The following is a 14,741-nucleotide window of genomic DNA, read 5'->3' as shown; positions in this document are numbered from 1 at the left end:
ACCTATAGTATAATATTATTATATTATAAAAAAATTATATTAAAACAAACTTCAATTACCATATTAATAATAATAATTTTTTCTTTTATTTAAAAATGGAGGAATTTTGAACCCGTGCTTTACGGTTGTCCAAACGACGGGCAAGTACGACTACGCGGGGTCGAGCGGCCGCGGAATTTGTATATCACGTGCCCCACCCCACCGGCTCACACGTACACGCGTTTGGGTCACCACGAAATAAATAGAAAATCGCCTCGAAAACCTTTAATTTTGTTCAGTGTTACGTTATTACATAATATAATGTATTCAAATCGATAAAGTAAAATGCCTTCCTTCTGTTGTGCGTGTGATTATTGTATGAGGGGGTTTTGTGTTTTGGGGGCAGAGTTATCGCTGTTATACGACGTCAAACAATAATAATATATTATAGTAATATAAAGTATTATTATACTTACACGATCGCGATAGAAAAAATTATTGTAAATTATTGCAAGAGATTTCGACAGTTATGGGACATAATGGGTGACGGCGAGGGATTAAAAACTGAAAAAATGAAAACGTCTAAAACACATAATTTATTATAATAAATATATATAAACCTACCCGTTGATTTCTTCGAAATATTATTAATTATGCTATACATTGTTGTTTATATTGTTTAATTATAGTTTATGCAGTATAATATGTCTTTCGATAAAAAAATATAGTATAGGTACATTATAAGAAAAAACCACTATATTATCTATACACACATCAATCGCTCCGCAAATACGATCCCCGTGGACGTAATACTGTTGACTCGCTATTACTGTATGGGAAACGCGTATACGATGACTATAGTGTGCGGTTTAAATTATGTATAAATGTATAATATAATATATCCTCTAACCATGGCATACGCGTTAAATATACCTGTATAGGTGATGGATTCCACTATTCCAGTCCCTGGTTTAAAAAAGACATTTTTGGTAATTTGCTTTTTATACATTTCGCATACTAAAATAGGGGTTTGCATTTATGTTATAATACGCAGATTGCTGATTTTATATTTTTATATGGTTTCGAGAGTTGAAACCAAGAGGTATATCGTATAGATCATATGGATTTCAAGGGTGGGCGCTGCGTGACGGCTAAAACTTAGGTAAAACGACAAATCTCTCTGTATAATTATTATTCCGAATATTCGTGCACAGCGCGACCCTATACGCGCATGTAAAAAGAAACAAATTACTTCACCCTATCCTGTAGAAGACCCTTCTTTTTTGGGGTCGAGACACGAAAAAACCTGACATGGCGCACGCGACCGACCTCGCGTAACACGCTTCCAGCCCCCATTTTATTTTTGTTGAAAAGATTCGATTTGAATCCCGGACGCCTGCAAATGTTTTAAAATGTTTAATGCATTTCGAAACATCATACTATCATAATATGCTTGTAGGGTATTTTGCCTCCCCACGAACGTCTTAGCATCCATTCCGTCTTAAACCGTGCCTATGCAGGTATAGTTCCAAAGAAATAGCCTAGGTTTCTTTTAGAGAAGTGTCACCGAATATTCCCCGATACCGACGAGGTGAATACAGAGAGAAATACGATTATGCACGTTTCTGGGTTTCGGTGAACGAACGAGACGATTTTATAATGGTACGAGATTGAAAAAAACATCCGCTCCGCCTGCATATAACATATCCATGGAAATTTTCTGTGGGTAAGCGCACCCCGGGCAGTGGAATTTATCGATTCGAGAACGTGGACGGACATGATGGGAGGTTGAGGGTGGACGGGTGCGCGCAAACGCTAGGTGAAACCCTTGCGCACAAGTCTATATATTACAATAATAAATAATGTTTTACGGCCGGCGGTGTTTCTTCGCTGCAATTTCGTACGTACTGCGTCAGATCAGCTTAAGAATCAAAACATATTTGTACCTATATATGTGATATTTCGATCACAATATGGTATACAACCGAGCAGTATACTAACAGCATGCTTCTCGAACATAATGATATTGTGTGCCTAAATTGTGTTTCGAGTTCGATCAGCTATTACCTCAGCGTAGTACAAAAATGGTATCATTTTGTTAACATATACATATACTACAGAGTTACTCATCGATACACGAAATCGCTGGTTTAATGTTATCAGAAAGTGCACGATAAGTCTGCTCCAACACGCGGTCGCGCTATCACAGAACTCACTAGCGGCGGCAGTATGTGCAGCAGAGTTGTTCCGTTCCAACACACCGGAAACGCAAACTCAAACCGTCAGAAGTGTCTGTTCCAACACGTGATTAGATCAGTTTTTGGGATTTGTTTGACTGTGATCCGGGGATTTCGATAGGGGGGAGGGGGGTGGCTTGTAGTCAGAAACACTGTCATCATGTACAGTTCGAATCACGTCCCAACAGAGCTCACAGTTCACGTTTGCGCATTAAATCAATCACAGATCCGTCTGCAACTAGTCCCGCGATTCCGTGTTGGAACAAACTTTATGTATGACGCGGTTCGCATAGGGTCAAGACCGTCGGAAGGAAAGGGAGGGGGGTACGCGATGGCATTAATAATAATAATAGTAATAATATTTTACAACGCGGTAGACACTGTAGGAAGACATGTTCCAATACATATATAACATAATATTAAAATGTACATCATTAATAGGTACACTAATAACATCATGGTTTGGACGATCGACGGTATAGTAACGTTAATTAATATTAATAGCGACGCGTTACCGTTGCCATTGGTGTTCAACTGCTGCTGGTGGCGACGACGCGGTTTGTGCTACATGTTTCGCGGTGGTTGCGGGTGAATGGCGACGGCGGCGCGCTCATCACGCCGTCTGCAACACCGCGTTGAGCGTACCGCACGCCTTGAGCTCGCTGAAGATCTCCGTGAAGTACGCGGGCTCGGCGTTGATGCGCAACATCTTGGCTGACATGGCGCGGACGATGCCCAGGCACCGGTCCCAGAATGCGTCCCGGCTATCCTCGACCAGGAAAGGTTTCAGTGGATATGAAATCTCGTTGCCCATGTACGAGTACGCCAAGTACAAGCACGTGAGCACCACGGCTTGGAGTTCCGGTTCCGTGGCCACGCGCTCGTCGACCAGCTCTCGAACCAGCATGTACACGAACACCACGTTTGCCGGGTTTATGAACGGCACGTCCTGCAGCAATGCAAAAATGATACACACTATATTATAATGATGGCGAGTGAAAATAACAATTTATTTAATTTATAATAACGTATAATATATTTTAAAAACCACATGAGCTTATATATCGTATACGGACATATACATAATATGATTGATAAATAAATCATAAAAAAAATATATTTTTTAAAATGTAGGATATAGTTTTTAAGTTAGACCAAATCACACACATTGAGCATAATCTAATCAAAATCAGTTGAGTAATTTTGGAGTGTATTGCACGTAAACTCGTTGTATGCGTGATTTTTATGTATGAATACGAATCGAACTTTATCAACATTCAAACTCCTAAGTAAAAGAGGTACAAGGATTTCAAGTTATTCGATATTTAGACTTTTTTGTTTCTTCACATGACGTTTATTAGCACCTGTAAGCTTGCAGCACCGTAGGACACTGTAGCGGCATAAGGCAGTAATGATATTATATATTATACCTTCATCATAATTTTAATTTCAACAGTTTATTGATACATTTGACATGAGAACATGACTTTTACAATTTTTTGTTCCGACGTGGGTACAACTTTACTGTCAATTCCTTTTTACGGTATCTCATATAATACCATAGTATACCTAACCTAAACTAACCTAATCTATGATATTTTAATGATAAAATTAAGTTTTAACGACACACATTGTTTGGATCGCACTATGCCCCGGATAGATAATTCAAACACACCATCAGCTGGAACTTTATCTGTGCTCTATAGTCTATAGACTATAGAATATCATGGTTTCAAAATAACAACATTTTACCGATAAAATGGACCATTCTCCCATTCACTCGTTCATCCCAGTCTCGGTATTATGATACATAATGTATAATACATATTATAGTTGTATATATTTAAGAGTTTTTATACTTTATAGCACTTAAGCTTTTTAGTATTGCTGATTTTCTTGGTTACCCATACTCTCCGGTGTATGTATTATATATTGTTACAAAATAAATAAATAAATAAATGCACTGTTCATAGCAACTATAGGAACTATTATATAAACGACTTTACAACGTAAACACATTTTTAACCCGCTAAAATGTTTTCTTATAATATTAAATGTAGCGTATATTTATTTTTTCAATACTTCTCTACTCGGCAATAGTAAATGATATTGACTAGGTAATGAGTATACTGAAAACTCAATGCAATCCACGTTTTCTTATAACACGTGTCAACGACATAAGTATAGTAAACATAGTATTGAAGTCAACAAAATATACCAATATGTATTAATATTACAATGATATTTCATCTATCATTTTATATTATATATTTATATTGGCATTTTCAGTTTAAATTTAGACGAAATAAGATTCTTAAACGAAGGATAACGATTTTAGTAATTATTTGTTATAATTTAACAATATTATTCGTGAGTACATCACATTTTTAACGTATATTATTATATTTTATATACACGATGACTTTTTTCAATGCAGTGTTTTCGGCAAAAGTTAATTTTAAAAAAACCCTACAACTAATAGTAAAATAAATGACCATCAATATTTTATTTTTATTAACATCAATGTAGAAACTTCATAAAATATACTTAGTAATGTATAGGCTTACAGTTTATCTTCGCTCTAAATCGCTTTTCGTAAGCAATAATTAAAAAATTAAACATATTCATTATACAGTGGTTTACTCCTAAATGGCGAGATACGCACGACACCCACTGTACATATATACCAGAGTGGTTACCATCTTTTAGTTTAAAATCACTGGATCACCTTTAAAAATTGAATATACTTCTGCTTTCTAGGTTATAAGTTTATTACTTTAAAAATCATTAATCTTATTTTATCTTGTAGTATATAACAGTCAGGATATTTGTTCAATAAATAAGTTAATACAATTATAAAAGTTTGTTTTATTTTAAGTTATAGATAAAAATATTTCTAATTGTGAAAATAAAATTGAGTATGAGGGAGGACACATAGGAGGACAAGATTGTATTTTTAATCTGCATAAGATCAACATTGTAGTTAAAATTATACTCATTATTCATTAGTCATCATTACATTTCTTAAGTAAACAGTTGATTGTTTGCACAGATCTATCAACTAAGCAATCGCTTCGACGGTTTGTTATAATATGATATACATCCCAGCCATTATTTTTTTCCAGTTCGGAAGAATTAAATTATCTGTTTCAAGATCAAAAAAATACCAAAGCGGTAAAAAATTGACGAAAATTTAGTATAATAACTAAAAGTATAATAAATATCATGAATAGATTATATACATATAAGTATAAATTACCTACAGTTATTAATTATGTATTAAAGTCTACAGTATACGAATTATTTAAAATAAGTATAAAAAAAAAACCATAGCACGCTACTCGATATTTTTCCTTTACAAGGAATATCTATGAATCATTAATATGTTTATGTTAATAAGTATTTTTAGTAACCATGACAACAAAAACCTTGCGAAGACCGGTCAGAAACATTTTAACGTGTACCCAGCTCAAAAACATATTTTTGTTAATAAATAAATATAAATATTCAATAAATGCTAACGAAAAACAAGCACTTTCCATTTGTACACCAACGACTTACACTAATATTACCATTTGATCGCATTTTCGCATGACCCTCTATTGCTGGTTGTGAGTGGATAGAAATTAAATCCGAACACGTCTCAATCGGGTCGATTTAAGCCACCGCAAATCACCATGGCGGCACTCAGCGTTTGGTTTATTTCGCGTTCCGACACTGGCCAGTGGCTATGTAGCCGGGAAGTGTATTATTATTTAATCGCTGTTGATGAGATTCTTCCGATTTTACTCACTTACACTCGTCTCCACGGACACGTACATTCTATATATATTATGTACCATGTACAATGCACATCAACGTTCCTCGCACTATAGAGTCGTGGTTAAATCCCTTTAGTCCAAATGCATGTTATGTTATATAAACGGAAAAGGGAGGTTCAGATAAATACGGTATTAGTTGTACTTGAATACTTGATCTTTGAACACAAAACGACTAATACGCGTTCTCCCATCAACTCTATCCTGATCCCCTCCCCTCAGTTTTTATTGTTGCTGAACCATAATATAGACAGTAGAAAACTTGAAAAGTATAAAATGCATTGTAAAAACACGGAACCCATCATCGTTGATTTGTACACGTAGATAAGAGGGGTACGGTATGAGGATAAACATTGTATATGTGATACAATTATTGCACCGAATCATATAAATTTGAAATTAAGTAGCTCGGCGTGGCGCGTTGGCTGTTGCCAGTAGCAGAATGCGACTGGGAGTAAGTAACGGCCACAGCTACTAGCTCCCGGATGGGTGACCGTCCGGGTTCATAGTAGTTAAAAACCTTGCCACACATAAAAAAAATAACCTACCGTACCCAGTACCCACCTTACCCCTACCACAGTTCATATCCCCTACAACAGCTAATAATCTTAGTCATGGGGCTTAAGTTCAATAAAAAAAAAAAATTATTATTATTAAATGTGAATTTTATTTTTATTTTTTTTAACTATTGTCTAACTACGGATATTATTAAGTTAAGCGATTGAATGGTTAAATTAAAAATATACAGTAGTATAAAATTTACTCCATTTTCATGAAATTCTTCAACCTATATTAAATTTAAGAAAAGTCGATAATTTCTTATTCAATAATTGATAGGTAATATCAAAAAATTAAATAAACATAAACATATGAGTTATGACGTATGTAACTATTTTTTATTTATATAAATAAAATAGCCACCTATAATTTATTGGATGTGAAAAATATTTTTTTTTTTAAATACATTATTTACGAGAAGAAAATATTTTGTTTCTAATATATATAGAGCACCAAAATGAAGTGAATCTTTTGTTGTTTGATGTGTTTTGATAAGTGAACCATAAAATATAACCAGTTAGGTAATAATATTCAAGTATTATTTTAAGTACCTACTGTAGAAATGAATACTATGGTTACCATATAATCACGAATTTCTTCAAAAGAAAACATGGTCCTTAATAAAACCTAAACACGGCATATATATTATACACTATCTAATGGATAGCACACAGTAGATAACAATATTGATCCTCAACGGCCAATGTTACACAAATATTAAATATATAAAGGATGGAAAACTTCCAAAAAATAACCTTTCTAAAATATTAAAAATACTAAATTCTAAAAAAAGTTAAGTAATCTCCTATAACATATGATTTTTTAAACTAAAAAGATTAGGTAATCTCCAATATTCTATCATATGAAACGCAATAGTTGATTTTTTTTTTATAGTGAATTGTTTAAATCGTGCATGTTAGTCTAAAATATAGCTTAACTCAAGCAAACAAATTTAATTTAATTAATAATTATCCTAAAATTTTAATTTTAATTTATTGTATATTTTGTTCTTAATTCTTATACTACAGCCTTCACAGAATCTAAACATGATATATTACTGTTTTCGTACTTTTCTAATTGTCAAACTTCAACATAACTTTAACATTTCTAATAATTATGACCTAAATATATAATTTCAAATATTCCAACTTCAAACTTTTCTTTGGTATAAATATTAGACAAATTTAGGGAGTATGCACTACAATTATCTGAACCAAGCTTCACCTAAATGCTATTAAAGCCTAAAATGTAGTGTTAGGTTGGACTTGAGCAGCTGCGTAGTGAATTATTCGTTAAAAATCAATTATAATGATATTACACTAGGTATGAAATATAAGAATCAATTATTTAAGCAAATCTAAATTACTTCTTCAAAAATAATGGATAAGTTGCAGATTTTTTAGCTTTTAGCAGCATATTGGTAGTAAATCTAGAGTATAAATACGATGTTTTAAATCTCGAAAAGTAAATAATATTAATAAAGATGTATACTCGAATATATAATAATATATAATCTTCATTAGGCCTTTATTAGCATTTCATTAAAATTCACAACATTCATGTTGACTTTTTGGCATAGCGGCATGTGTGTAGGTACCTATACGCGATACGCATAAAATGTCATGTGTCGCTATGATGGTGAAATATTAAGTGAGAGCTTAATGTTTATCATCGGGCGTTTGCCGTATTATATTATGTTGTTATTTTATGAAATTTATGATGATATTACGTGACACTGTGACAGGGTGGGCGTATGCGAATGATTCATAGATCATCCACACGGATACACGCGTGTCTGTGTAGTTTATTATTTTAACCCTGAAGTACAAATATTGGTACAAAACGGCACTGTATTTTTTTCGTTAATCCGATTACCCACCATTATTGATTATTATCTCAAATTGGGGACTCCTATCGTACGCGTAATAAAAATCGGCACCCTCTGTTATATTCGATAATTAATCAGGATTAAATTTGATACCTATGCGACAGGCGTACTATAATTCATAATAGTATAATATAATATGATGGCTATGAACTTAATATAATAACATAAAAATAATTAATATACGCTATATCCATTATGCATATAAGATTACCTATCTCTATTATCTAATCATATAAATCGATGACGGATGTCGGATGGTGTTTGGTGGCAAATATTTAAAATCTGTAGAATTCAGTAGGTAAATCGTTTCAAATTGTACTGCATCTACGTGATTTTACAAACTACAAATCTGTTATCATTAGTTATGTTTTATTTCTTTAATATATATATATATATATTGTAGTTTATTTATTGAATCTCGAGATATTCATCGTTATAATCCATTTATCACCCAAAATGTATTTTAATTACACATTATACTGTTTTGTAAAAAGAATCTGCTTCTGTAATTTTACGTTCATTTACCAAAATATTTTAGAATAAAAGACAATTAAATTGTGTGTACGACTTGAGCTCGAAAAATCGTCGGATTCGGCTATCGATTCGCATGCAAATAACCATGGTTATTATTTTGTATTCACTTGATGGTTAAAATAATACACAATTTATTGATTTATATAGTTTCATTTGCAAAAATACACATGTTAAATTGAACTATTTTGAGCACACTTTTATGAAATGATCTTTTAATACCTATCTCTATTCTCTGTGTAATAATTATAAATAATTATATTTTATAATTTACAAAATGTGTTTTAAATTTAAAATTGGTGTAATACGGTATATCAGCTAATAGCCTTATAGTATATATCGATATCTATATCACGAATTTTGTTAGGCTATAGTGTATGTTTATGAATATTATTAGGTTAATAATAAATTAATAGGTACATGAATATTAAGTTGATCATAGTAGAAACTAGAAACATTCTGCAACGGCACCGACCTAATTTTCTGATATCATCATACCAATAGCCCCGTATAAACTATAAACATATAATACCTAAGACCAAGTTTTAAATTCTATTTAAACCTACACAGTGTTTACGGATGCACAATAAAAATATTGATATCACCATTACACAAATCTTTTGAATAACCTCTCTTCTCTGCAGCACGTCGTTTGTTATAACAATATTATCAAATATTCGATACACATGACTAGAGATATATTAGAAATTTTCTCACCAAGTATAACCTTTTTCTCCTATGTTATACTGATCTCCTTAATATAAGCGAATATAAATGCATTATTATTTATTAGGTAGGTACTAATTACCGTATTTATGCCGTATTAAATAAGTTTTTATTGAGAATTTTGTGTACGGTTTTCGTTTATATTATTGTAATAAAAACTACCGAGTTTAAAAGTAAAAATACGAATTATGACTTTTATACACCGAACGTAGTTGGAAGTTGACAGTTGTGAATAATGTATATGTATAATGTATATTGTATATAAATATTTCTATTAATTTATATTCACTGTAAACTATAAAATAAAATAAATGCAATGTATATATGTATATAGGTATATATATATTATATATGTATGTATCTAAAAGACTTTGAAATTGCTCGGGTGCACGCACATTAGTCAATTTATCGGTGGTTCATTCAACCCAAAGAATATGTACACGATATGTCGATATGTATATTGTAAAGATAGACGAGGTGTAGGTACATAGTTCCAAAACAGTTGAACTCACAAAAAATCAAATTTTGTTTTTTTAAAGAAAACAGAATAATAAATAAAGTTTTTGTTTTAAAAGTAACGTGTGGCCCAACTCCATAAACCATATTTTCCTCTGTATAATAGTGCATAATTAATTGTTTTGACACTAGCTGGAATTTAAGGCTTAAGCGATGGATTTCAGTATCAGCGAGTAGCCTTAAAATGTTTTTACCATTAAATTAATTATGGTTTAAGTTAGGTATAACTTATTATTTTATTCAGTGAAGTCATAAGCTTATAACAATATAAATAACGCTTTTATCGTTTTATCTACGCTTGATAAAATATCAATGGGGAAAAAAATGTATTTGTTTATTTGCGGTCAAAGAGACTTATATTTTGAAACTGAAAAAATCAATGTAGGCGCATGCCTGTATATAATCCGTTACTGTAGCCGTTGTAACTTGCATTCTATATTGTAGACTTGTTACTTGTTTGTCTTTTCTCCTTTTTGCATTTTAATAAAGCGTTTGACGAATTTTAGTGCGAGTTAAATGCAATTAAATGTCGAGTAACTATTTTATCAAGGTTTAACTTAAATAATCTAAACCTATAATTATTATATTATACGATATACATTGTACACATTTGATACATTATACGTAAATGTAATATAAATTCTAAATAAACATTGCAGAGGTGTATTAAATTGTCGCTATCCCTCCTAGGAAGTAGCCAAGTATTAACCCAAGAGTAAGTTTAATTAAGTGATTGATGTGTATTCTACTTTTACTACCCCGAAAAATAGGCGATTATATGTGTCACTTTATACACACCCCTTAAATAACAGTTCCACGACCACGGTTAGATTAAAAGTTACAATGAACCTGAGTTAGAAAACGGATGGTCAAGACCGTTGGTGTAATACTGCTGACCAGCGGAAAATATCGCGGTTAAACTCGCCACGTTGTATAACTAACCGCATATATGATGACAATATGAAATATGGCCGAGCTTACCGCGGTCCAACTATGGACCACGCGGGCTTGTATAAGACCGCACTATGTTTTTAAGACGCATTCGGGAGGTTGGCTCTGAAATATTTATCGATAAAACCGAGTGAAGTTCGAAACTCACGAGGACTATTTACGGTACTTCGGTACCTATAGATGGTTACTCGTGATGTGCTATTTTTGTTTATTTAGATTTTCAAGTCCGTGAGTATGCCAAGTAGTATTTTTTAGTGTGGCGAAGAAATTCTGGCCGTAATAATCTGGATTTATAAGCAACCGTTTTCGCGTCACCTTACACGAGTTCATTTGGATTGTGCAGTACCAGTACTCTACTTTCAATAAATGCAATTAATTTTTAAAACAATAGATGGTTTAAAATACAGTTTATTAATTTTTAATTTTTAATCATTTTATAGTAGGTAGCGTTATTAACTAGATATCAATACTTTTTTTATTATGCATGTGTGTAATTATTGATTATAGATACATCCCGTAGTTACGAAAATTCTCTAAGAATCTTGGCGATGGCAATATAACAATATATATAATGATTAGCTGCAGCATTACATTTATGCGGGACGACAAGTGTTTTACGCGTATATATTGCGGACGTCGGAATTTTATTTATTTCACCCTCATTTTTCGGACGGGGGTTGCAAAAGTATATAATAGTATACATATATATATATACAATGTATACTCGGGGGACCTTCTCCGACGACTTCTGGCAAGGCTGCATAATAATAATCGACGCTCGTATATATACAAAGTAATTTATCGCGACGGTGAGCGAAAAACGGGGACGACGCGGCGTTCAAAAGGGGAAATTGAGTTTTTACTCTCTTAAGTTATAGTACACGTCATCGGACCGTCAACACGGCAAAGAGTGCTGCGAAATTCGTATAAAATGTAAGGGGAGAACGGCTGAGGCCGCGTGCGCGTATATACCATAATATATAGAGTCTTGGTGGCGCCGGCGGGGGTGTGAGGTAGTCGACGGGATAGCGTAGGGCGACGGTGGCGGTGAACTCGGCGGCGCGTAAATCACGCGACGCGCACGGCCTGGCACTGATGGAGGGGTGGTGTAGGGTATAAGGGAGTGACTGACCGGAGGGGTGGTTGCAGATGGGTGGGGGATGAGTGTCGTATGACGGGAGACGTGGGGCGTCAGCGAGGGTTTGTGTGCCAGCCGGAGGAAGGGGATGGTCGGAGGTGGGTGGGCATACGAGAGGGTCGAATCGTTTGCAAAACGGCGGCGACGGCGCTATGAGAATATGTTATATATATATCGACGAAAGCATAATATATTATATACATACGCAATACGCTTATAAAATATGCACGGACGACGGACCAGTCGTATAATGCACCCGCCGTACTCCGAAAACAATGTTTTGCTACAAATCCGTCGTGTACCATTTTGTTTATAACTCTCAAGTTTTCCTCGTTTAAGGAAAATCAAAACGAAAAATGAAATCCACCATGTACAATAATTATTCATTAATGTAATATTATGTATAAAATATGCAAATAATGCGCGTTACCTGCCATCCCTGTATTAGTAGACTCCTGTCCACCGTCCTTAACCACATGACTGCGTCGCCGGCCTGGAAATCGTTGAGCTTGTAGCACTTGTGGTGCAAGTAGATGCCCAGGCACTTGAGCAGCTCGGACGTGCTTGCCTGTATGATGGTCTTCCGTGGCACGAGGTTGTGGCACGTGTGCGAAGGCACCAGCGTGGCCCTGGGTACCAGTTTGTCGGCTCCGCCACTGTTGTTGTTGGCCACATCCAGCCCGGTCGTGGTGGCCGACCGGCGAACGCCATTGGACCGGCCACCACAATCGACGTTGGCGTTAGTGTCCACCAACGGTTGCCGACCTGCTAACAGTTGCTTGGACTTAACGCCGCCGCCTCCGGCTGTGCCACCATTGTCCAGCTTCTTTTTGTTTTGAGACGTGCTAAACCGCTTCCAGCTGAGCGCATTGATCAAGGCCGAATGTTTTTTCAAGCTCTTTTCCAGCGCTCCTCTCTGCTGCTGCTGCTGCTGCTGCTGCTGCTGCTGATGCGGTTCACCACCTGTCGTCGCCGTTTTACAGTTGTTCTCAGAATTGTTGTTGTTGTGGTGGTGATTGTTGTGGTTGTTGTTGTTGTTGATGATGTTGTTGTTGATGGTATTTATGTTTATATTGGCCGGCAGCATCATGGATATGCTACGGCCGGCCATGACGTCGGCGTGGCGGCGCTTGGTCAACTGTTCGTATGTGAAGCTGCTGAGTGTGAACTCGGCCGCGCTGGCGCTGCTGGCCATGGCCGGGTACACGGACTTGCGGTCTTTAGGGCTGATGCTGAGCACGGTTCCCATGGCCGATAGCCGGGCTGTTAACGGTGCAGACAGGCACGAGCGTGCAGGCGGTGCCGCGAGTGCCGGTGCATTCGCAGAGGCAACGGCCGCCGCAGCCGCAGGTCCTTGACGGCGGTTATCGAGTTCCTCTGATGTGGCAGCACGTCCTATTCGTACTGTTATCGTTATCTTCACCGAGGTGGTTGTTTTTACCGACGTCTTTGTCGTTGTTGGAGGCGTCTTCGTCGATGTCCGCCGCTCGCACAGTCGTCCTAACGGTGGCCGACCGCGGCAATCGATAGCGGCCGCGTGAGCCTCGCGGCAGCCGTCGCGCGGGCGGCCGTCCCGCAGCTGCGGTTGCAGCGCATTCGGCGGCGCGCGCGTCGAGCTGGCCTGCAGAGACACGCCGATGGGCGAGATTCGCACCGTGTAGGACTGCAACGTTATACGACCTACGCTGATGTTAACGGCGAAATATTATTAATATTATTATCGCACGCGATTGTCGCGCGTTCGAGACGTGGCTGACACTGACGAGTGGTGATTCCGGGTCATCCCCTGCAGCACACTGGTGCGCCGTCGACTAGCACGCACCGACCGCGTACGCAACACAACGAACGTCCGGTGTACGTGGTGTGTACGCGTTTACGTGTGTACGGGTGTGCGAGTGTGAGGGTGCGCGCGTGTAGCGACAGCAGCGGCGGCGGTGGCCGTCGATAGCGAGGCGCGCGCGTGCGAGGGTGGGCCCGGGGAGCTTTTTACGACGACGACGCCGCCACCGCGCCGCCGTCACTCGAGGCCGGTCGATACGCCGCAGAGAGGGCGCACGCGCGCACCGTCGTCGACGTGCGTCCCGCCGTCGTATTAATTACGTCCCACGATTTTTGCGGACGCTTTGCGGCGTGAAATATAATAGTTTGCGTACATAGCTATATTATTGCTATGCACATGTGTGGTACATTGGTAGTATTTGTCGTACGGTTGTGCAGTGTACCCTTTTTTCGAGGACGATATTGTAATAGTTGGTATTAAATAGGTGCGTTGTTATTGTTGCTGCGGAGTTTAGTATTGCTGTAGAGCTCGTCGCTGCATCGCGATAACGATTTTGTCTATAGACACAAAATGCGCAATTTATTATTTTATTCATAAAATCGAATTTTTATGTAGATTT

General features: G+C 36.5%; 1 protein-coding gene across 1 annotated transcript; it reads right to left on the bottom strand.

Moving 5' to 3' along the window:
• Positions 1-911: 911 nt before the first annotated feature.
• On the bottom strand, positions 912-14,228 carry LOC111037931 (cyclin-dependent kinase 5 activator 1). Its single transcript, XM_022320780.1, has 2 exons — positions 12,773-14,228; positions 912-3,165 (listed from the first exon to the last, which is right to left on the bottom strand). The coding sequence occupies exons 1-2, from the start codon at positions 13,589-13,591 to the stop codon at positions 2,830-2,832; spliced, it is 1,155 nt and encodes a 384-aa protein (XP_022176472.1). The 5' UTR covers positions 13,592-14,228; the 3' UTR covers positions 912-2,829.
• Positions 14,229-14,741: the final 513 nt, after the last annotated feature.

This window comes from Myzus persicae, unplaced genomic scaffold, assembly GCF_001856785.1.
Source record: "Myzus persicae strain clone G006 unplaced genomic scaffold, MPER_G0061.0, whole genome shotgun sequence".
NCBI lineage: Eukaryota > Metazoa > Arthropoda > Insecta > Hemiptera > Aphididae > Myzus > Myzus persicae.
This window is presented reverse-complemented; position numbering and strand designations above follow the sequence as displayed.

Bases quoted from the DNA above. Each gene is read 5' to 3' on its own strand.
- LOC111037931 (XM_022320780.1), bottom strand. From the start codon at position 13,591: ATGGGAACCGTGCTCAGCATCAGCCCTAAAGACCGCAAGTCCGTGTAC. The intron at 3,166-12,772 runs GTAACGCGCATT...GCATTGCTGCAG, and splicing joins TACTAATACAGGGATGGCAG to GACGTGCCGTTCATAAACCC.